This window comes from Schistocerca nitens, chromosome 12 (genome assembly GCF_023898315.1).
Source record: "Schistocerca nitens isolate TAMUIC-IGC-003100 chromosome 12, iqSchNite1.1, whole genome shotgun sequence".
In the NCBI taxonomy this organism is placed as follows: Eukaryota; Metazoa; Arthropoda; class Insecta; order Orthoptera; family Acrididae; genus Schistocerca; species Schistocerca nitens.
The window spans coordinates 20,315,811-20,337,527 of NC_064625.1; the positions used below are offsets into that span (position 1 = coordinate 20,315,811).

Below are 21,717 nucleotides of genomic sequence, written 5' to 3' on the forward strand. Positions count from 1 at the left end.
TCCACACACAGAGTACCCTCTCCTTCAGCAAGACAATGACAGACCACATCTGCAACAATCTGATGCCCTGCATTCACTGTCAACCAGTCCTCCTCCATAGTGTCCCAACTTGGCCCCATTCTATTTTTATTTTCATCTGTTTCCAGAACTTAAGGAACACTTTCAAGGACTTCACTATGAGTGATGAAGCAATCCAAAAAGAGGTGAGGCTGTGGTTTTTGTTTTTAGATACTGACTGTTAATAATGTTTGTTTTATTTACGAAGTTCACATACATTTTGAAGCATTACTTTTCAGCATGACCTCTTACTTGAACTGTAAGTGCCTTGTCGGTACCATCTGTAGTATTTTCTAGTGTGGGTCACCCAGCTATGAATGCCCACAGACAGTCTCAAGTATGCTGTAGGTTTGAAATCAATGTTCTGCAAAGTTTTTGATTACTGAATTGTACAGGGGGGAAAAAGGTTATGTCAAGAAATGTCTTAAATCAGATACGCAAGCTGTTCTTCAGAAGAAGGGGTCGATTAAAGCTAAAAGTAGAAAATAAGCAAAAACCACATCACAGGAAAATTCAAACAATGGAAAATCCAGGATGGAATGTAACAATATCATGAGAAGGAAAGTTGCTACTCATCATATAGCAAAAATGTTGAGTCACAGATAGGCACAACAAATAGATTCTCACAATTAAAGCTTTCAGCCTTTAAGGCCTTCAACAAAAAACAAACACACACACACACACACACACACACACACACACACACACACAACTGTTGTCTCGGGCAACTGCGAACAGCAGCACCAGTGCATGATGGGACTGTGTGGGGGCAAGAAAGGAGACTGGGCAGGGAGGGAGAGGAATAGTACAGTGGGGGTGGCAGACAGTGAAGTGCTGCAGATTAGACGGAGGGCAGGGGAGAGGTGGGGGGAATTAGCAGAAAAGGAGAGAAATAAAAAGACTGGATGTGGTGGTGGAATGATGGCTGTGTAGTGCTGAATTGGGAACAGGGAAAGGGCTGGATGGGTGAGGATAGTGACTAAGGTTGAGGCCAGGAGGGTTACGGAAACGTAGGATGTATCCCAGGGAAAGTTCCCACCTGCACAATTCAGAAAAGCTGGTGTTGGTGGGAAGGACCCATATTGCACAGGCTGTGAAGTAGTCACTGAAATGAATGATATCATGTTTGGCAGCGAGTTCAGCAACAGGGAGGTCCGCTCGTTTCTTGGCCGCAGTTTGTCGGTGGCCATTCATGTGCACAGACGCCTACGTAGAATGCAGCACAGTAGTTGCAGCTTATCTTTTAGACTACATGCCTGGTTTCACAGGCAGCCCTGTCTTTGATGGGATAGGTGATGTTAGTGACCAGACTGGAGTAGGTGGTGGTGGGAAGATGTATGGGACAGGTCTTGCATCTAGGTCTATTACAGGAGTATGAGCCATGAGGTAAGGGACTGTGTTCAGGGGTTGTGTAAGGATGGATGAGTATGTTGTGTAGGTTCAGTCGACAGTGGAACTACCACTGTGGGAAGAGTGGGAAGGATAGTGGGCAGGACATTTCTGATTTCAGGGCACGACAAGAGGTAATCGAAACCCTGGCGGAGAAAGTAATTCAGTTGCTCCAGTCCTGGGTGGTACCGAGTTACGATGGGAACGTTCCTCTGTGGCCGGACGGTGGGACTTTTCGAGGTGGTGGAAGACTGGAAAGGTAAGTCTGCTTTTGTACAAGGTTAGGAGGATAACTGCGGTCAGTGAAGGCTTCAGTGAGACCCTCAGTATATTTTGAGGGGGACTGCTCATCACTGCAGATGCAGCGACCATGAATGGCTAGGCTGTACGGAAGGGACTTCTTGGTACGGAACGGGTGGCAGCTGTCGAGCTGGAGGTATTGGTGATGGTTAGTATGTTTGATATGGACGGAGGTAATGATGTAGCCATCTTTGAGGTGGGGTCAACGCATAAGAAGGTGGCTTGTTGCGTTACGTAGGACCAGTTGAAATAAAAGGGGGCAGAAGTAGTTGAATGTGGACAAGGTGTTCTCACGCAGATAGCAAAGATGTCATCAAAGAATCTGATCCCAGTGAGGGGATTCTGGGTTACTCTGGATTACTCTAGATGGCCCATGAATAGGTTGGCATAGGATGGTGCCATGCGGGTGCCCGTAGCCGTACCCTGGATTTGTTTTTAGGTAATGCCTTCGAAGGACAAGTAATTGTGGGTGAAGGTATAGTTGGTCATGGCGATTAGGAAGGAGATAGTTGGTTTGGAATATATCGGGCGTTGGGAAAGGTAGTGCTCAATAGCGGTAAGGCCATGAGCATTAGGAATGTTAGTGCACAGGAAGGTGTCATCAATAGTGATGAGTAGGGCACCGTGTGGTAAAGGGACAGGAACTGTGGAGTCTGTGGAAGGAATGGTTGATATCTTTTATACAGGAGGGTAGGTTCCGGTTAATAGGTTGAAGATGTTTATCTACAAGAGCAGACATTCTCTCAGTGGGGGCACGGTAACCGGCCACAACGGGGCATCCTGGGTGGTTAGGTTTACGGACTTTAGAAAGCATGTAGAAGGTAGGACTGCAAGGAGTGGTGGGGGTTAGTAGAAAGATGGACTCCAGGGAGAGGTTCTGGATTGGGCCCAAGGATTTGAGTAGTGTCTGGAGATACTACTGGATTAGAGGGCAAGGTTTGGAGGTGGAAGTATCTGACAGCTGGAGGAGTCCTTCTGCCAGGTAATCCTTGTGGTTCAAAACAACAGTGGCGGAGACTTTGTCCGCAGGTAGGATAATAAGGTCAGGAACAGTTTTTAGATGGTGGACAGCAGTTCTTTCTGCAGATGTAAGGTTAGTTTTCATGTCAACATATAGTACGGGAAACTTTTAAAGTCATTTTACAGGTTAGGATCAACTGGAGTGAGTGAAATGAGTATACAATGGGCCCAACTTTGATGAAAGTTAGGCCTGATCTCTAACACTGAACAATGAACTTTGATCAAAGATATATTTGATCAGACCTTCCATCGTACACTGTCAAAGATTTGACAAACGACTTTAATCAAACATCTTTGTGAAAGAAATCAGTCAAAAGCAATGTTGTTATGGTGCCTAAGAGGTTTTCATTTTTCACCTCCGGCTTGTTTCTTTTTGAGTGATCCTAACGATCAGGTACGAGGAGGTTCCCTGTAGAATTGCTGAGGAGAGGAATTTGTAGAAAGCGTTGACAAGAAGAAGGGAAAGGATGATAGCACACATTTTTAAGACATCAAGGAGTAAACTTCATGCCAGTATAGGAGAAGAGGGGGACGCGAGGCGAATCATATCATCAGCATAGATTAATCACTGCCAATGGGCACTTAGGATACAGTTCACGCATCGTCTCACCTGCCAGCGAGGCTACTCCGTTGACCGCCTCCGCAGCCGAGTTCTCCGGCACAGGACTGGGCGAGCTGCCGCGCAGTGCGGACACGGACCCCGACGTCGCTTTCCCCTGCTGCTGCTGGGGCGGCTGCGGCCTCTTCTTCTTCCAGGATTTGCGCACTCCCCAGCCGGACTTGGAGGCGGGGGCAGGCTGAGGGGACGGCGCCGCGGCTGGGGGCGGGACCGCGGGGGGCGGCGGTGGCGGAGGGGGGCGCGGCACGAGCGCGAGCAGGCGGCACGTCTCGCGCACCGTGTCCAGCAGGCACACGAGCAGCTCATGCGCGTCGTGCTGCTGGTTGCCCTCGAAGATCGGGTTCACTTCCCTGAGGAGGAGCACACATTACAGCAAACAGTCTCCATCACAGAATCTGGGCAAACTGGCAACCAGAATCACCGCGAGAGCGGTGAAGAGAGCACCCTGAAGTGAATGCGTGGTTACAAAAGACCGGGGCTACCTCCTGTGGATCATGTATGTTTGCAGAGAAATTAACTACCAGACTCAGTCACTTCCAACATGTTTGAAATCTTTATGTAAGTGCATTTGATACAAGATGTGATTAACGCTTTGAAAAATATCCAGCCTAGGAAACTGGCCACTTATGCCAGCATTTAAAGCATTACTGGCACACGTGTATTTGATGTACCTTGAAGATTAATATATATTTAAAAAACACCAAGCTTCAAGATTTATTTTCCACGTTTACTTCAGATTACAAATTTTAAAATAATGACAAGCATATTTATCTTTCCAAGGAAAAAGTGGGAGGTGAGTTGCTGAGCAATTCCTTCCTCTTGAGCTTCCAAAACATCTTGCTCTCTTAAGAAACATGACTTATCTGTAGCAAAATTACAGCAAAGTGCAAAACCTAGTGAGTAAAAGCACGAAAATGTCAAAGCGAACATACTGCCTCAGCCATTCGCGGCAGCAGCTGTTACGTACACTAATGTTTCTTTCAAACTAATTCAAGAAATTGACAATGGAAGGCACCAGCGAAGGGACAGGTAGTGCAAGGTTTGTACACTGTTTTCATACACGAAGAGTCCATTTATCGAGTGACAGGTGGCTCTCATGTCAAGAGAATTGTGGTCTTACTTATACTCAAGCATTGCCTTTCTATGACAACAGCTTTGTTCCATGTTATGCTCGGGCTCTGTCTACAAAACCTTAAGAACTCTGTTCTCTACATAGATGGGGCACCACCCTACTTTATCTTACTAAGAAACCACTTGGCAGTCCAATTCTTAGAATTTTTTATATTCACAGTACGTGAAGTTCAGAACTATTATCAGTCTCACTAAATGGTGACCCTACTAAAAAATTCTCAAGAAAATCTGATTTGAAGTCTTCAGAGTGTCTTCAGTACCCTATAGAAAGGTCAATTTTATGACAGGCAGCTTGGCTCCATGGTAGAATGCCCACATGCTAAGTGGGTGGCCTGTGTTTGATTCCCAGTCAATGTAAATATTTAAGCAAACGTGCATGTTCTGCAAGTATTTCTGTGAAGCATAGAATATATAAAGATGGGAGGGGGAGGTAATCTGTAACACTTGAAAGATAATCGGAGGTTCGACTCTTGTTTCAGCCATTCTGCTCCACTCCATCCTCCCGCCCATCCTCCCCCCCCCCCCCCCTCTCTCTCAAATAACTACATCATCTAAAATTTAAAATTCATCAAATATGCTAATTAAAGCATATCTAATTGTTTTTATGACTGCACGTTGTCTTAATGTTAACTATACATTTCACACAAAATCCAGTTTTCACAGCAAATATAAATTCTTAATTACTGACCTTTTACAAAAGATCAGCAACGAAAAGATTGTTTAAATTTTAAAAACCATTACACATTAACTTTTTTCTTATTTACGTATCAAACTCACTGCAGAACTGATAGTAGAATGGGCACCTTTGTTTAAAAATGTACCACAGGCAGTAACCAAACACTAGGCACCCATGTGGCAGGCTAGCAGTCTACCACCGAACCACACAGCTTGTCAAAAAACTGACCTTACTTTACTGTATTAAAGGCTATCTGAAAATTTTCAGTGTCATTTTCTCAAGAAAATCTGAGAGTTGCATCAAACTGCTTTGTGCAATCGATATTTGAGTACTGACTTCACGTATCACAAGTAAACTGCCGGATGAAAGTTTAGAACATCCTGTCAGAGGTTTCCAATTCACTCAAGATTTATCACTGCAAAAGTGCATAAGGAGTACATGAAATTATTATATTTACAGATCAATAGCACATGCAGTTCTGAGATATTTGGTATCTATCCAAACTGAAACACCCATTTCAGTACATGGCATAGCTTCTATGGGCAGCAATGCAAGTCCTGATTTGGGTACCCAGCAGATTGCACAGATGGCGAATACTGTCCTGGGTTGTGTTATGCCACACCTGCTCTAGCTGTTCACACAGTTCTGAACAAGTTGTCGGTTGACGAGTCACTTCTTGTCCCCCCATCATGTTCCACGCATATTTAATTGTAGCAGAGTCCAGAGATCGTGCTGAGCAGGAAACTTGCTGTATCTCTTGCAGAGCACGTGGAGTTTCACAGGCAGTGAGTGGGCAAGTATTTTCCCCACTGGAACATCACCACCTACCTGTTGCAAGAACATCAAAAGAATGGGCCTAACAACATTCTGACATGTACCGAGCATTTGTTACTGCCCCTCCAGAGAGACCACAGGTGAACGAGAGTTGGAGCTTCTCACACCCCCGACTACAAGGCCCGAGGTGAGGCCAGTGTGTGTGGCAAATGCACACCGCCAGACAGTGCTCACCAGGCCTACGTTGAACACGCAAACAACCATCAGTTGCATGCAGGCAGAATCTGCTTTTATGGCTGAAGATCACCTTCCATGTGATCATCTGACAGTACCAGTCAAGCTGGGCGCTTTGATTCTGTGGCACAAGTGGAAGACGAGCTAGAAGTGTGCATTCCTGTAGTGCTACTGCTAATAACCTGTTTGCAACAGATTGTGCAGACACGTTTGGGCTTACAAGTCCTGTTTCCTGTGCTGTGGTAGCTCAACGGTCTGCCGCTGCCGCCCTTTTAAGACTACGATCCGAGCAGGTGTCTGAGGTGCGGATGTCCAGAACCTCGTCTATGGGTGTGAGAATGTTCTCATAACCACTGATACCAGCATTGTTGCACAACGTGTAAGCATGTATCAAGTAGCACTGATATCGATTATAATGACAGTGCTATGGTCACTTCTTTGTTTTTTCGCGCCAGAACGAGTGAGGGAGTCATGTGGAGGTGTTTAACCGCGTGCTTGGTGTGAAGATGTTAAGGAATGAGGCTAAGAGAACAAGTAAATTTTGTGTCTATAAAGGTGTTTGATGCTGTGTAATCATTCGTGTACCTCACGAGGCATAATCCGTGGTTCGTGAAGTCAAAAACTACGAGAACAATCACAAGAACATGATTATATGCCCGCAAGCATCTCATCCGTGCCGGTAAATGAAACTTTGATTACCTCTATTGCCACGAGCGCTGCATCTGGATTGCAGTGTGGGATGATGTATTGTGATGTAGTGTTACTGTATGTATCAGTGTATCAACATATTTGTTACTTTGTGAAGCGTGTAACAGTGCAGCCCTGTGTTGTGCAAGTGTTAGAAATACATCAATGGATTACACTGGGCCGAAACTTGAATTTCGGTAATTGGCACTCCTTTATTCCCCTTGTTAGTTGTCATTTATTACAGCAATACTCAAGCTGCTGCTCCTAGACTGCAAGGGAAGAAGCGAATGACAATTGGATTTATGAGGTGAGTGGGTAGGAATAGCAAACACAGACGACACTATAACCCCACCCTCCCTCATTCGCTTACAAACTGAGACAGCACTTCCAACTTGTGTGGCCATTCTCCGAGAAGACCATCCTGCCACTAAGGCCACAATTTGACCTTTTTCAAACTTGCTCAGTTGGCCATAGAAGAACGAGTGCGTCTCCGCAGCACGGTAGCTGCTTGCTTCACATGTTTGCAACACACTGAGCCTTCTGGCTGTCAGCATTCCACATTAAAGGGTAGATACAGATGGCACTCTTGTAACTATGCCAATATGCTATCTTCTGGTGGACGACGTTGAAACTTATCAGCACACCTATTACTGCCCAGGAGGAATATGCTGCCGACGCTTGTCTTTCCAGCTGTACTAACTGTTTCTTTTCCCAGCTATGTATAAGAGATCACAAAAACACAATTAGTGAGTCACCTCCTTGTGAGCTGTCCAGAATTACATGGCTGCAGCTTTTCCCAGAAGATAGACTGGATGTAATTATCAACAACTTTGCCCCAACCCATTCTCCAGACCCGACGCCCTTAGATTTCTTTTTGTGGGGGTTTATCAAGCCTGAAGTGTACCATTAAATTTGCTTTTCCATGGAAATGTATACAAACTTCATGTTCACCATTCATTCCATTTGTTAAAATAGTTTTATCCAAAGGCTAACTGTTAAACATTTTAAATTTTGGGTCGAAATGAACCCCAAGCTACTTCAACCTGGATAGCACAATGGGAAGCGAAACTGTAGAATGTATGAAATTCCGTCAAACAAAGGCAATCACAAACATGTTGCGTGAAATTGTCACGCACATCTGTTAATCTCATGTCACCCACTGGTGCCCAAAATGTAGGCAACAAGTAGCAATACTGGATGGAAATTACACCAGACACACCTCTTTCACTTGTTTTATTATGAGCTGATCGAGGAGGTACCACAGTGCCAAGCAACTAGAAAAAAGCACAGGTGAATCCTGCATATAACAAGGGTAAAGGAAAGGACCAACAAAATTACAGACAAGTATCTTTAACATTGGTTTGCTGCACAATCCATGAACATATTCTCAGTTCAAATTAACGAATTTCCTCAAGATGGAGAAGCTTCTGTCTGCAAATGAACACGGTTTTAGAAAGCATCGCTCCTGTTAAATTCGAGCTCAGCCTTTTTCACACGAGATCCTGTGAACCACAGATGAAGGGCAACAGACAGATTTACAGTCCTATATTTTCGGAAAGTGTCCAGCACAACATCACACTGCCGATTGTTAATGAAGGTACAAGCATACGAAATACATTCGTAGGTACAAGAGTGGCTCTAAGACTTTTTAATTAACTGAACCCATCATGTTGTCCTCGACCACAAGTGTTCGTCACAGACACGCGTATCATCAGGGGTGCCCCAGGAAGTTTCATAGGACTGCTACTATCCTCTATAAACAAAATGTTCTGAGAGACAGGGTAAGCAGCTGTCTGTGGCTGTCTGCTGATAATGCAGTGGTGTACGGGAAGGCATTGGTGTCTAGTGACTGTAGATGTAGGAGGATACAAGATGACACAAAGTTTCTAGTTGGTATGATGAATGACAGCTGGCTTTAAATGTAGAATAACTTAAGTTAATGCAGATGAGTAGGAGAAACAAACTCAATGTTTGAGTACAGCATTAGTAGCGTACAGCTTGACGGCCATGTCAAACATGTAGGTGTAATGCTACAAAGCAATGTCAAATGGAATAAGCAAATAAGAATTGTAGTAGGGAAGACGAATGGTCGACTTTGGTTTATTGGGAGCACTTCGTGGAAGTGCGGTTCGTCTGTAAGTACTGCTCGCATGTTTTGGATTCCCACCAGGTCAGTTTAAAGGACGACGACGAACCAGTTCGCTGCTATATTTATCGGTAGGTTCTAACAGCAGGTAAGTATTACCGATCTGCTTCACAAACTCAAATTGGAATCACTGGATGGAAAGTGATTTTTTTTTTTTGTTTTAAGGAGCACTACTGAGAAAATTTAGAGAGCTGGCATTGAGGCTGAATGCAGAATGTTTCTACCGCCACCGACATACATTTTGCATAATGAACAGCACGAAAATAAGTTCAGGGAAATTAGTGCTCATACAGAGGCATATAGACAGTTGTTTCTCTCTCACTACATCTACAAGTGGAACCAGAAAGGAAATGACTAGTAAAGCTGCGAGTACCCTCCGCTACACACCATTCAGAGGCTTGTAGATTATGTATTGAGATGCAGATGTTGCGCACACAAATTGAAGGAGCTGACAGAGGAGTCAGAATAAAACAACAGTTGAATAGAACTTACAGTCTTTAAAGTAATTCTGAGCCAGTGGAAGCTTTGGAATGCCATGAAAACAAAGACAATACATGTACACATGTCACAAATTCAGCAAAGATAACATACTATTTCTGTATATGTACAACTGCCTTTCAAAGTGTGCTCCATTATGTTATGTCATTAAGGTCTCACTTATCAGCTGCTGCATCAGATTTTCATGCATACTGTACAATGTACAGTTCTCTGCAAAATGCAACTTCACACGTGTGGAGAACAGCAGTACACACAAAGCTCTTGGCAGTAAACACGAAGCTCACACCTGTACTGTGCTCAGTATTCGAACAGGCATAAAACAGAACCTCTGAGGGGTTAGGTGCTTTACATTCAGTGTATCATGAGGGTCATTCGCGGCGCACTCGAACAGGTAATATGTAAGAGGAGGCACTTGCAAGTATGGAAGAACAGCCGTCGACATGCAGTCATGCCATCACTCATACAACAGATATATCTAAGTATGTCTCTGATCCAACACCTCAACATTTTTTGTGGGGTACATCAAAACCCTGGTGTACGTGACACCAGTTACAGGCTTAAGAAACACTTCTAGCCAGGATACTTGCCGCACCTGAAGAGGCTCCTGCAATGCCTGGTGTACATGGTAGTGTGCAACAGAGGTTTTTTTTTTTTTTTTTTTTCAAAAGATGTTATACTTGTGTGATGGTCACCATTTAGAACACATTCAGTAATGTACAAGATGACTGAGTAAACATTAAATTATTACTGCTGAATTTAAGGATCACTTTGAAGACATTAAGTTCCTATTCCAAAGTAGCTGTATTTATAAGGGGCAGTCAAAAGGAAACTGAACACCGTCCACAATGCGACCTCAGACTTGTTCCACTCAAAAGTAATCACCACACACATTTAGACATTTACCTTACTGGAAGCGGAGATGATCAATTCCTGTTTCAGTTACTGACTGATTCGCAACCGCAACCCTTCTTGCTCTTCCTTGTCTGACAAATCGATGTCCACACATCTTTCTTTGGGTCAGCAAATGTGTGAAAAATCACACGGTGAACAATCCAGGCTGTACAGAGGATGTTTCAGAGTTTCCCAAACAAATTGATGAAGCATAGTCTTCACCTGATTGGCAGTGTGGAAATGGGCATTATCGTGCAACAGGATATGTGTGTGTGTGGGGGGAGGGGGAGGGGGAGGGGGAGGGGGAGGGGGAGGGGGAGGGGGAGGGGGAGGGGGAGGGGGAGGGGGAGGGGGAGGGGGAGGGGGAGAGGGAGAGGGAGAGGGAGAGGGAGAGGGAGAGGGAGGAGAGCATTTTTCCAAAAGCTGGCAAGTTCGATTCTTTTTTGTGTGGCTGTCAGCAACTCAATACTGCTGTTCTGCGAGTGGTCCCCTTTACTCCAACTTGAACTCGACGCCATCAACAGCCAGGCAGCAGTCCTCACCCACAGGAGTCTCCATACTAGGGGTGAAGAACACGAAGTGTCTTGGGGTGATCCTCGACCAACGGCTCACCTGAGCCAGACATATACGTACGTGGTATCAGAAGCAGAGCAGTGGGGCATCTCCGCACCTCGTAGCTTCTGCTTAATGCACAGTCATCACTGCAGCCATATCACAGCACTACACTACACTACCCAACACTGGTCGACCAGCATTAAGAGTACATTGCTGTAGTGAGGGAGAAGGCCACCGACTAACATCACAGATCTGCAGAACTGCCCTCAAAGTCACTCTGCACCTCCTGAGGCCGCATTCAACTCGTCTGTGGTGCAAAGATGCTAATCCCACTTCGTGGGACAGAATCCGGAAGAGCACATGTGCCTTCTACAAAAAGTTTTGTCAATCTCACAATCATCTCATTGCAGAACTGCGCCATGAGTCACACCAGGGACAACACCGTGGGCCTGACCTGCTGTGAGAATAATGTTCTCTGCAGCTGCCTGAGGCAAACTAACCTCCACATCACCAGAGACAACTCCTGCTGCAAGAATAATTTTCTCTGTAGCAGGGTTAGGACAAGCACCTCCACATTACCTGAGGCCAATACAGCAAATCCAGCATATCCAGATGGATACAAAAGGAAGTCATCTCAGCATGCTGATGAGGCGCGATGGCGAATGTGCATCTCCACCAGCTGTGGAGGCCCACTTACGCTTTGGCATTGCGGCTTGGCAGCACTTTTGAAGTCACAAAGAAAAGGGCATGGCAAGAATGAAATTACTCGAACAAATGAAAAACAAAAGAAAACTGTCACACGAGTCTCTAGTGTCGAAATCGGTACAGCAGTGCATGTTACTACATATTGGGAACTACAATATATTAGCACTCCGTATCACCCAACATGGTAAAAATAATTGTACAGATAAGAGAATGCAATTACAATACAGGAGAGTTGCCACAAAATGGTTTACATCTTTCATAGCTCAAATAGATCCAAGTTCTTTTTCAGTGCACTCACCCAACTACAAAAGAGAGAGTCACATAGCATGGGCTAGTAGCACTGCACAGCAGGTCCAATCTAGCAATTAAGACGGGCATTTCATAAATAATGCACACCAATTTTTTACTTACACTTTTTTTTCTTTCTTCAATACCTCTTTACAGTCCGTAGATATAGTCTCCCTGCTTCTCTACGACTGAATCCCAACTTCTCAGAAGATCCAGAATGAGATTTTCACTCTGCAGCGGAGTGTGCGCTGATATGAAACTTCGTGGCAGATTAAAACTGTGTGCCCGACCGAGACTCGAACTCGGGATACAGTTTTAATCTGCCAGGAAGTTTCATATCAGCGCACACTCCGCTGCAGAGTGAAAATCTCATTCTGGAAACATCCCCCAGGCTGTGGCTAAGCCATGTCTCTGCAATATCCTTTCTTTCAGGAGTGCTAGTTCTGCAAGGTTCGCAGGAGAGCTTCTGTAAAGTTTGGAAGGTAGGAGACGAGGTACTGGCAGAAGTAAAGCTGTGAGTACCGGGCGTGAGTCGTGCTTCGGTAGCTCAGTTGGTAGAGCACTTGCCCGCGAAAGGCAAAGGTCCCGAGTTCGAGTCTCGGTCGGGCACACAGTTTTAATCTGCCAGGAAGTTTCATATCAGAAGATCTTCTATTATTCCATCCAGGACACCATGTCATCTGCAAATGGCTCAGGTAATGGTGGCAGAAAACTCTTCCACAGAAAGATAATGATGTCCACAAAAAGGTTTTTTCTACATCGGGAACACACTGAAGTCTGGAGGGCTCGTGTCCACACTGTAAGGAGAATGCAGCAACACTTCCCAGTTTTTGGGCTAAAGCACTAGCATTGTTGTGGAGAATGAGTGGCCCAGCCTTGAGCAACTGAGGTCAGTTTTTTTTTGGTACATTTTTCTGTGCACGTTTTGCATATCACTCACGTTTTGCATATCACTGCTGTGACACTGTTCCACATGGGACTATCTGCCATGATGATTGCTTGGTGACCTCCTCGAATGGAACACATATCCATTTTTCCAATTGTGTACTTTGCATCAATTAATTTTCATCCCCCCCCTCCCCCCCACACACACACACACGCACCACAAAACACTGTTTCGTTACGAGGCCACCTGATCCCGACAATCTGTCATTTATTTCGCCTTGTCAGTGCTATTTCACAGCAACAAGACTGAACTCATCATCCGTACTGACAAAAACTCACAACTAGCTTTTAAATTCTTGCATGCTTCAGCAAGAGACAACGAGTTGAGAAGTATGAACCAACAACAGCACCACAGTTATCAGACTCTTCATACTCTCATAACTACAGCGGGAAAGACGGAAGGAAGCCTGTTAGCATTATTTAAAAATCAGAGCTTTCATAAATGATGTAGGCAACCCAGAACATTAGTATTGTATTCGCTCTATCTCTGATCTCTAGCGACAACCACGACACCGAGCGCAAGCTGCTGACCTGAGGGCATGCAGGAAGACATCCGGCTGAAAGGGTTCGGGGCCGTCGCGCTGCTCCGCCTGCCGCATGCTGCAGTACAGGTCGTGCAGCCGCTCCGTCACTGCCCGCAGGCGGGACCGACCGTCCGCAGGCCCCACGCCGAACGGTGCACAGTTGGCGGAGACGGACGACAGTGCCGAGCTGCCCACTCCGCCACCTGAACCGCCCCCCAGCGACGGCAGATCTTTGCTGCTCCAGCTCTTCCCCGAACCGCCCACTCCCAGGCCCCCGAGGCCGACATTGCGCCCCAGGGATGACGATTTCACCTGTCGGCACAAGAGAGCAGATTGTTGCAACTGGAAGTCTGCGTAGACGACAGAGGGCTCTCTGCATCCAGACCACATTCAGTAAGCTTTCTAAACCCAAGCTAAAGAATGTGTTATGACAATATTTTATGAAGGTAATTCTGAAGTTAATCCTCACGCCGGTGCGGCGTTTATCGTAAGAAGCATACTTTGTACACATGCAAAGAACAGCTGTTTTTATGTTAGCAAGGTAAACATTTATGAGCAAAACGTCAGTTTACTCCATGTGATTAAACAATGATAAAATAAACTTGCATTACATGACCTAAATCACAGTTTTAAGTAAACAGTAAGAAAATAAACCTTTCATTATAACACTATTGCCAAATAGAAGTGTTAACCCATAGAAATGACCCACTATAGGCATTAAACAGTGCAGCTGCATCTGAACCTGCCAACAAATTATTTGTTTACTAATTACATAACAGGTAATTGCCTAATTGTGGAATTGTGCTGCTAGCTTAGAATCTGCGTCATTTCCTTGCCTGGACCAAAACTTTTTTCTCACCTATCTATGTTTACTTTGTATTAGGGTACGGTTCTCACTTGGATGTATGTCAACACAAATTATTACTGTGTTATCTGCAATAGTAATGAGGGAGTAGATATGGCCTCGCAATTGTGAACAATAGAATGGTACAAGATAAGGTTATTTGTGGTTGGCACACTTTACACAAAGGTGCTTCTGCTCAAGGGTTAAAGGATATTTGAAGTAGCGAAACATCCAATATATGCCATCGGCTTGGGCCCAAGATGATATCACAATGCCAAACAGTCAGGTCACTTTACTCCAATATTTTTACTACGCAGGGAGTACCGTATTTACTCGAATCTAAGCCGCACTTTTTTCTGGTTTTTGTAATCCAAAAAACAGTGTGCGGCTTAGAATCGAGTGCAAAGTAAGCGGAAGTTCTGAAAAATGTTGGTGGGTATCGCCACAACTAACTTCTGCTGTGTAATATATATAACACTACACAGGCATGCTTTGCAGGCACAAAGATAAATACTGGCACCAAAACCTACGCGTCAGTAAATAAATTAAAAGAAAAGGTAGAAGAATGTAAACATTATGCCATGTGTTCTTTCGTGTTTGCTGCTATCTCATTTAAATCCTGTCTGCCTAATAAACTACGAAACTAGAGTGAGACAACAGCAAACGAGGAAGAATATACATATAATGTCATGTTTATATTCGTATTATTCTTATGCTGAATAGTGATAGTCAGAAATGAAGCACGAATCTAAGATGACTAATTTCTGTGCAGAATGTAATGTACTAAACAGGCGTCTGCAGAGATTTTCAAATGGAGAAAAACTTTCGCTAAACTCTCGTTCGGAACAAATTCTATCATACGCAGTCTATTATTTGGTTCTTGTTGATCTTTATCAAAGAAAGCAGCAGTGTAAGCAACAACAAATAGTCTCTTGCCGTTGTTTCTGGTTATGAGACAACTGCTCTATTTTTTTTTATTGAAACCTGCGGTAGCGCGCACAAAAGCAAGCCATGCCGCGAGCGGCGACAAGTCATAAACACTCATTATCAGAATGCGACAAACAATGCATGACACAGTACAATAATGCATTTTCAGCTTAGAGTGACAAACACCTATAACAAAAAGAACGGCACTTAAGAGATCAAAGCAAAATAAGTAATTGATTCAAACCAGACGAAGCACGTGAAAAAAGGAAGGGTACCCATATAAATATGGACGGAGCGCCAGACACATAGCAATGGCTACTTGGTAAAGCTTAACTGTTAAGCTTACGACTCGAACCAAACTACTGTAGGTGTACCTTCATCCATTCGACCTAAATTGTGTCTCGTGTTACAATGGACCAACTTTGTTTCTATTTGGAGGGGGGGGGGGGGGTCTAAAACTTTTCTCTCCCCTTGAATTTCGATTCTCAAACTTCAACAGCGGCTTAGATTTGGGAATTTTTTTTCCCTTGATTTCGAGTCTCATTTTTCAGGTGCGGCTTAGATTTGGTTGCAGCTTAGATTCGAGTAAATAAGGTATATGCGGGCAAAAAAAATTTTGCAGATTTTTCTGGGATTTCTTGATTAAAAATACAATTTTTTCTGGGTGAAAATACACTATATCCTTAATTAAAGCACATTTTTCCATGTCAAGTGACGATATACTTTCCACTGGAGCTGTAAAACTTACAAAATCTTGGAATGGTAAAGGTTTTATACACCAGTGTATAGCTTCCCAGCACTAGGAAATTAAACTCAATAAAGAACAACATGTTTTGGAAAGAAGTGCGGCAACATATGCATCGTGTATTTCCGAAAGTATAAACAAGAATTTCATGAAATACAGCTTGATAGTTTCCAAAGCAATGAAATAAAGATGCGCTGCATGATGTGCTTTCGTCAGCCAATCATAGCTCATGTCATCTGATCTCACTAACCAATGACAGCAGATACTCTGAGAATATGACACATAATGAAGTCAGCCAATAGCAATATCACTTAAGTACAGCAAACACACAAAGTTATTTACTTAAGTTAATATACATACAGCATAACAACAAGAGAACCTAAGATTTAACATATAATATTGGTCATCAAAAATTTGCCATTTTTCTCCAATGTGGTTGGTGGGATCCTTAAGGCGCAGTGTGAATTGTAGCTGTAAATTTCACCACTGTACATCAAAGATTTCATAGGCTTAACAATAAAAATAAAAAAGGATGGTGAAATAGGGAATGAAAAGTTTTATGAAAATATTTCATGACAGAACCGCTTTTTGGTCAATAGCACATTTAGAGAAGACCACAATAAAGCTTTAATTAGCATGGAAAGCTTAGGCATTGCAATTTGTGAACTAAATCAAAGAAAGCTGTTTAACAGTCACCACGACAAACTGGCTTGGTTACAACTGCCTATAAAAAAAAACTTATCTCCGAGACATGATTCTTCAGGAAGCCTAATACATGTTTATCAAATTACATTTGTTGCAATTACTACACAAACTAATCATTACTGATGACAAAATAGATATCACACTTAAATGTGATTCCATTTACACTGATACATGTTTCAGATGAGAATTCAGTGCTCGTTGTGAGACTGATATTAATATCAATAGAACCACCTGCCTACCTTGCTTCTTTTTTTGACTTGCTATACAAAATTAAAATTAACCCATAGCAACACTAATTATGCACAGACTGGCAGCCATGTAAAGCATCAATAGGCCTAACGTTTTTTATAATGTTCCGATTTACACATGAGCATACACATTCAACTGAACAAAACCAAAATCTGTGCAGACCATACAATCTATGTGATTGAAGCAGTGGGCACTAAGGTAGTTAACCTAACGATGCAAACTGTACCCTACAATAGCTGTGAACAAATCACCTTCTTCCTTTCTCTAGCATGGTCCGTTTTTACAGGACTTTGAAAACATATTATTAACCTTTGTGACCAAATGCTGTTCCTGACACTACAGTTGTCAACATACTGTAAGTGAGGGAAACTGTTTGCTCCACCTGCTTGTGAATTCTGCACACCTTATTCGGTTCAAAAATGGCTCAAATGACTCTGAGCACTATGGGACTTAACATCTGAGGTCATCAGACCTCTAGAACTTAGAACTATATAAGCCTAACTAACGTAAGGACATCACACACATCCATGCCCGAGGCAGGATTCGAACCTGCGACCGTAGCACCTTATTCTGTGTTTTAGTATATTTTAACTGCTTGTTTGTCTTGATACCTTAAGCAGAATTTTGCGACCAGGTCAGCATTTGCCAAAACAAACATGTGAACCCACCCAAAAACTGCTCAGGCTGCTGGTCGGTTGGGGCCAAACTGTGAGGTCATCTATCCCTTCATCCTATATGTATCGAACCAGTAACAATCCTCAGAAGAGGGATACGAAAGGTAAATCATGGTAAGCCCGACGGTAAGCAAGATACAATTAGATAGAGAGAAAATCAAGGAGAAGTAGGAGGGGAGTGATAGTGAGGTAAGGTGGACGAACTGCTCTGCCCAGAATGCAGTTTTGAAGTCCCTGGAGGGTAGTATGCTGTGGGAGATGCACCCTCTGCACCCCACCAGCATTACCTCACTATCTGTTACCCCACAAAAATGAGTAGCACAGGTAAGACAAAATTTTAGAAAAGATAAAACATTAAAAACAGCAAAAGTAAAAGACAATAAAAAGGTGGAAAGCGTAGGAGCCAGACCAGATTACCGAGCAAGGGCTGCCATGGGGCCCCTGGGCCAGAGCAGGCAAGGGCAGCCCCTACAGCCCTTCAGGCAGTCAATGAAACAACCTTCATGGGTGAAACACAAAACCAAGTCAGCCATTTTGGCATCACCCACTAGCACCACAGGTAGCATGTCAGGAAGGTTCAGATAGCGCTGCAAAGCAGTCAAATTTGGGCAGTCGAGCAGGATGCAGGCCACCGTCAGATGGGCACCACATTGGCAGGAAGTTGGGTCACCGTGCCTGAGAATATGGTCATGTGTCAGCGGAGTTCAACCGATGCATAGCCGACAAAGTACAGTGGATCCCCTGCGTGAAGTGAAGAATGCCACGTGATCTTGGTCTCCTTTATTGCTCTCTGTCTGGCCATTTACAATTTCCAGAACTCCAACAACTGATGGCTTAAAGTCGATCGAAGGTCCAGTTCTGGGACCCCCCCACCCCCACCTCACATCCAAAATTGGCAAACTGGTAGCCAACTCTGCCAACCAGTCAGCACGTTCATTCCCTGAGATACTCTCATGTCCAGGGGTCCAGATGAAGATGACTGGCCGTCTATTTGACGGAGGTTGGAAAGGAAGAAAGAAAATCCTGGATAGGTTAATTGGTTGGTTTAAAAGGGAGGGGGAGGGAGGAGGGGGGCAAACTGGTAGGCCACCAGTCCCTTGTTCCGGTTGAAATAATTCCACAAAGGTGGGAGTAAAATAATCAAGACATACAAAACACAGCTGGAGGAAAAGAGAAAACCACAAGAATGACAGAAGGGCAACAAACACTAAAATGGACAAAATCGGACAAGAAAACAACAGACATGCAAGAAACATGTAGAAGAGAGTAAAACAAGAAAGCACATTACAGTGGCTGGCCAGCCACGAGAACAAAAAGGAGAAGCCAGCCACTTTGCAACACATTAAAACCTCCACCATAAAAGTGCTATGGAGGAGGACACAGAGGGACAAAGGACAGGTGCTAAAACTTTAATCACATGATAAAATCCACACTCATGAATAAAATGTAAAACTGAAGTTGCTGTTGAGGCACTGTCCCCCTACACCAAAAGCAAGGTGCTGAGGAAGTTAAATATCCACCGCAGAGTGGTGGAAAGTGGGCAGTCCAGCAAGAGATGGAGACGACAGTCATTTGTGAGCCACAGCAACACCGAAGTGGGTCCTCGCGACGGAGGAGGTACCTGTGCGTAAGCCACGTATGACCTATGTGGAGCCAGCAGAAGACAACTGATTCCCTGCGAGAGGACCACATGGAAGACTCCCACACATTCGTAGCCTCCTTAATGACACACAGTTTGTTGTGCATACTGTTATGCCATACCGTCTCCCTAAAGCCAAAAAAGCCTGCAACGTACAACAGAACGCAGGTCAGTTTCGGAGACGCCCATCTCCAGAAGCGGTTTCCGCGTAGCCTGTTTGGCCAGCCCGTCGGCAAGTTTGTTGCCTGGGATTCCCACGTGTCCTGTGGTCCACACAAACACCACTGAACGACGGGACCATTCCAGGGGATAGATGGACTCCTGAATGGATGCTACCAAAGGATGGCAAGGGTAGCACTAGTCGACAGCTTGTAGGCTGCTCAAGGAGTCAGTACACAGGATAAATCAGTTGCCAGGGCATGAGCGGATGTGCTCAAGAGTGTGACATATGGCCGCCAGCTCTGCAGTGAAAACACTGCAGCCATCTGGCAAGGAGTGCTGTTCAATATGTCCTCCAGAGCCTACGTAACCATCAGCCATTGAGCTGTCGGTGTAAACCACTTTATTGCTCCAGTACATGTTGAGAATCGAGAGGAAGTGATGGCGGAGAGCCGCAGGGTTAACGGAGTCCTTAGGACCATGCAAAAGGTCCAGAAGAATCTGCAGCCTGGGTGTACACCATGGAGATGTATGTGAATGGATCTAGAAGAGAAGCGGTAACAGGAAGGACTCCAGTTCAGACAGAAGGGATCGGACGCGAACTGCAATCGTAAGCCCTGACCTAGGCCGCCGATGCAGGAATGAACCACCGTCGTTGGGAAAAGTAGATGGTAATTCAGATGCGCAGGAGAACTAGAAACGTGTGCAACATAGCTGGCAAGCAGTTGTACACGCTTAACCTTCATTGGAAGGACTCCGGCCTCCACCAGGACACTGGTCACCGGACTCGTTCTAAAAGCTCCCACTGTGAGGCGAACGCCACAGTGGTGCACTGGGTTGAGTAAATGCAATGCTGAGGGAGTTGCCGAACCATAAACCAGACTCCCATATTTGAGGCAGGAATGAAAAATGGCTCTGTACAGCTGCAGCAGCGTAGAGCGATCAGCGCCCCAGATGGTGTTGCGCAGGAAGTGGAGAGCACTGATGTGCTGCCAGCACTTCCACTTAAGCTGACAGAGGTGAGGTAACCGTGTCAATTGGACATCGAAAACCAGTCCTAAAAATCAATATGTCTCCACTACATTAAGGTAAAGTTCTGGTTCTAGATTAATGTTGCAATGCCAACAGAAATGCATGACACATGACTTCATGGCTGAAAACTGGAAGTCGTGGGCTAGAGCCCATGACTGCGCCTTGTGAATGGCTCCCTGTAGGCACCGCTCAGCAACACCAGTACTGGAGGAGCAGTACGAAATGTAGAAGCCATCCGCATACAGAGAAGGTGAGACTGACAGCCCTACAGCTGCTGCTAGACTGTTAATAGCCACTAAAAATAGACACACACTCAATACAGATACCTGCCATTCTCCTGAATGTGGGGGGAACTATGGGAGGCATTGACTTGGACACGGAACGACAGGAAGTTTTGGATGAAGATCGGGAGCGGGCCCCGGAGACCCCTCTCGTACAATTTGGCAAGGATTTGATGTCGCCAGGTCATGTTGTATGCTCAGTGTAACTAAAAAAAGACGGCAAACAGATGTTGGTGTCTGGAAAACGCTGTTCTGATGGCAGACCCGAGGGACACAAGATTATCAGTGGTAGAGCGACCCTGGCATTAGCTGCCCTGACATGGAGCCAGTAGGCCACGTGACTCAAGGACCCAACCCAACTGCCGACACGCCATACACGTTCCAGCAGCTTGCAAAGAAAGTTGGTAAGGCTGATGGGCCGGTAGCTATCCACATCAAGTGGGTTTTGACCGGGTTGAGCACCGGAATGATGGTGCTCTCCCACCACTGCAATGGAAAGACACCATCACACCGGATCCGGTTCAAGATGAGATGTTTCTTGTAGTCAGTTGAGAGGTGTTTAATCATCTGACTGTGGATCCGATCCAGCCCAGGATCTGTGTCAGGGCACTGTGAAGGGTGCCGAGGAGCTGCCACTCTGTAAATGGAGTGTTATATGGTTCACTACGGTGTGTAGTGAACGAGAGGACTTTCCTTTCCATTCGTCGTCTGAGGGTGTGAAAGGCTGGGGGATATTTCCCCAATGCAGAGGCTCGAGCATAGTGCTCAGCAAAGTGCTCGGCGATTGTGTTTGCATCGGCAGATAACATACCATTGATGTTAATGCCAGGAACATCTGTTGGGGTCTGGTAACCAAAAAGACGTCTGATCTTCATCCAGACTTGGGAGGGTGATGTATGGCACCCAATGGTCGACACGTATCTCTCCCAAGACTCCTGTTTCGATCGTTCTATAAGCTGGCGAATGCAGGCACGGAGCTGCTTAAAGGCTATTAGGTGCTCCAGAGAAGAGTGCCACTTACAT

The 21,717-nt window shown here is 44.8% G+C and overlaps 1 protein-coding gene across 1 annotated transcript in view; it reads right to left on the bottom strand.

Moving 5' to 3' along the window:
- The window catches only part of LOC126215326 (ubiquitin carboxyl-terminal hydrolase 1), an 87,457-nt gene that overhangs the window by 46,598 nt on the left and 19,142 nt on the right, over nt 1–21,717 (bottom strand). The window contains exons 4-6 of the mRNA XM_049942008.1: nt 13,447–13,751; nt 3,633–3,735; nt 3,377–3,563 (exon numbers count right to left, since the gene is read on the bottom strand). Coding sequence (XP_049797965.1) covers nt 3,377–3,563; nt 3,633–3,735; nt 13,447–13,751 — 595 coding nt within the window. The remainder of the gene's footprint in view (nt 1–3,376; nt 3,564–3,632; nt 3,736–13,446; nt 13,752–21,717) is intronic.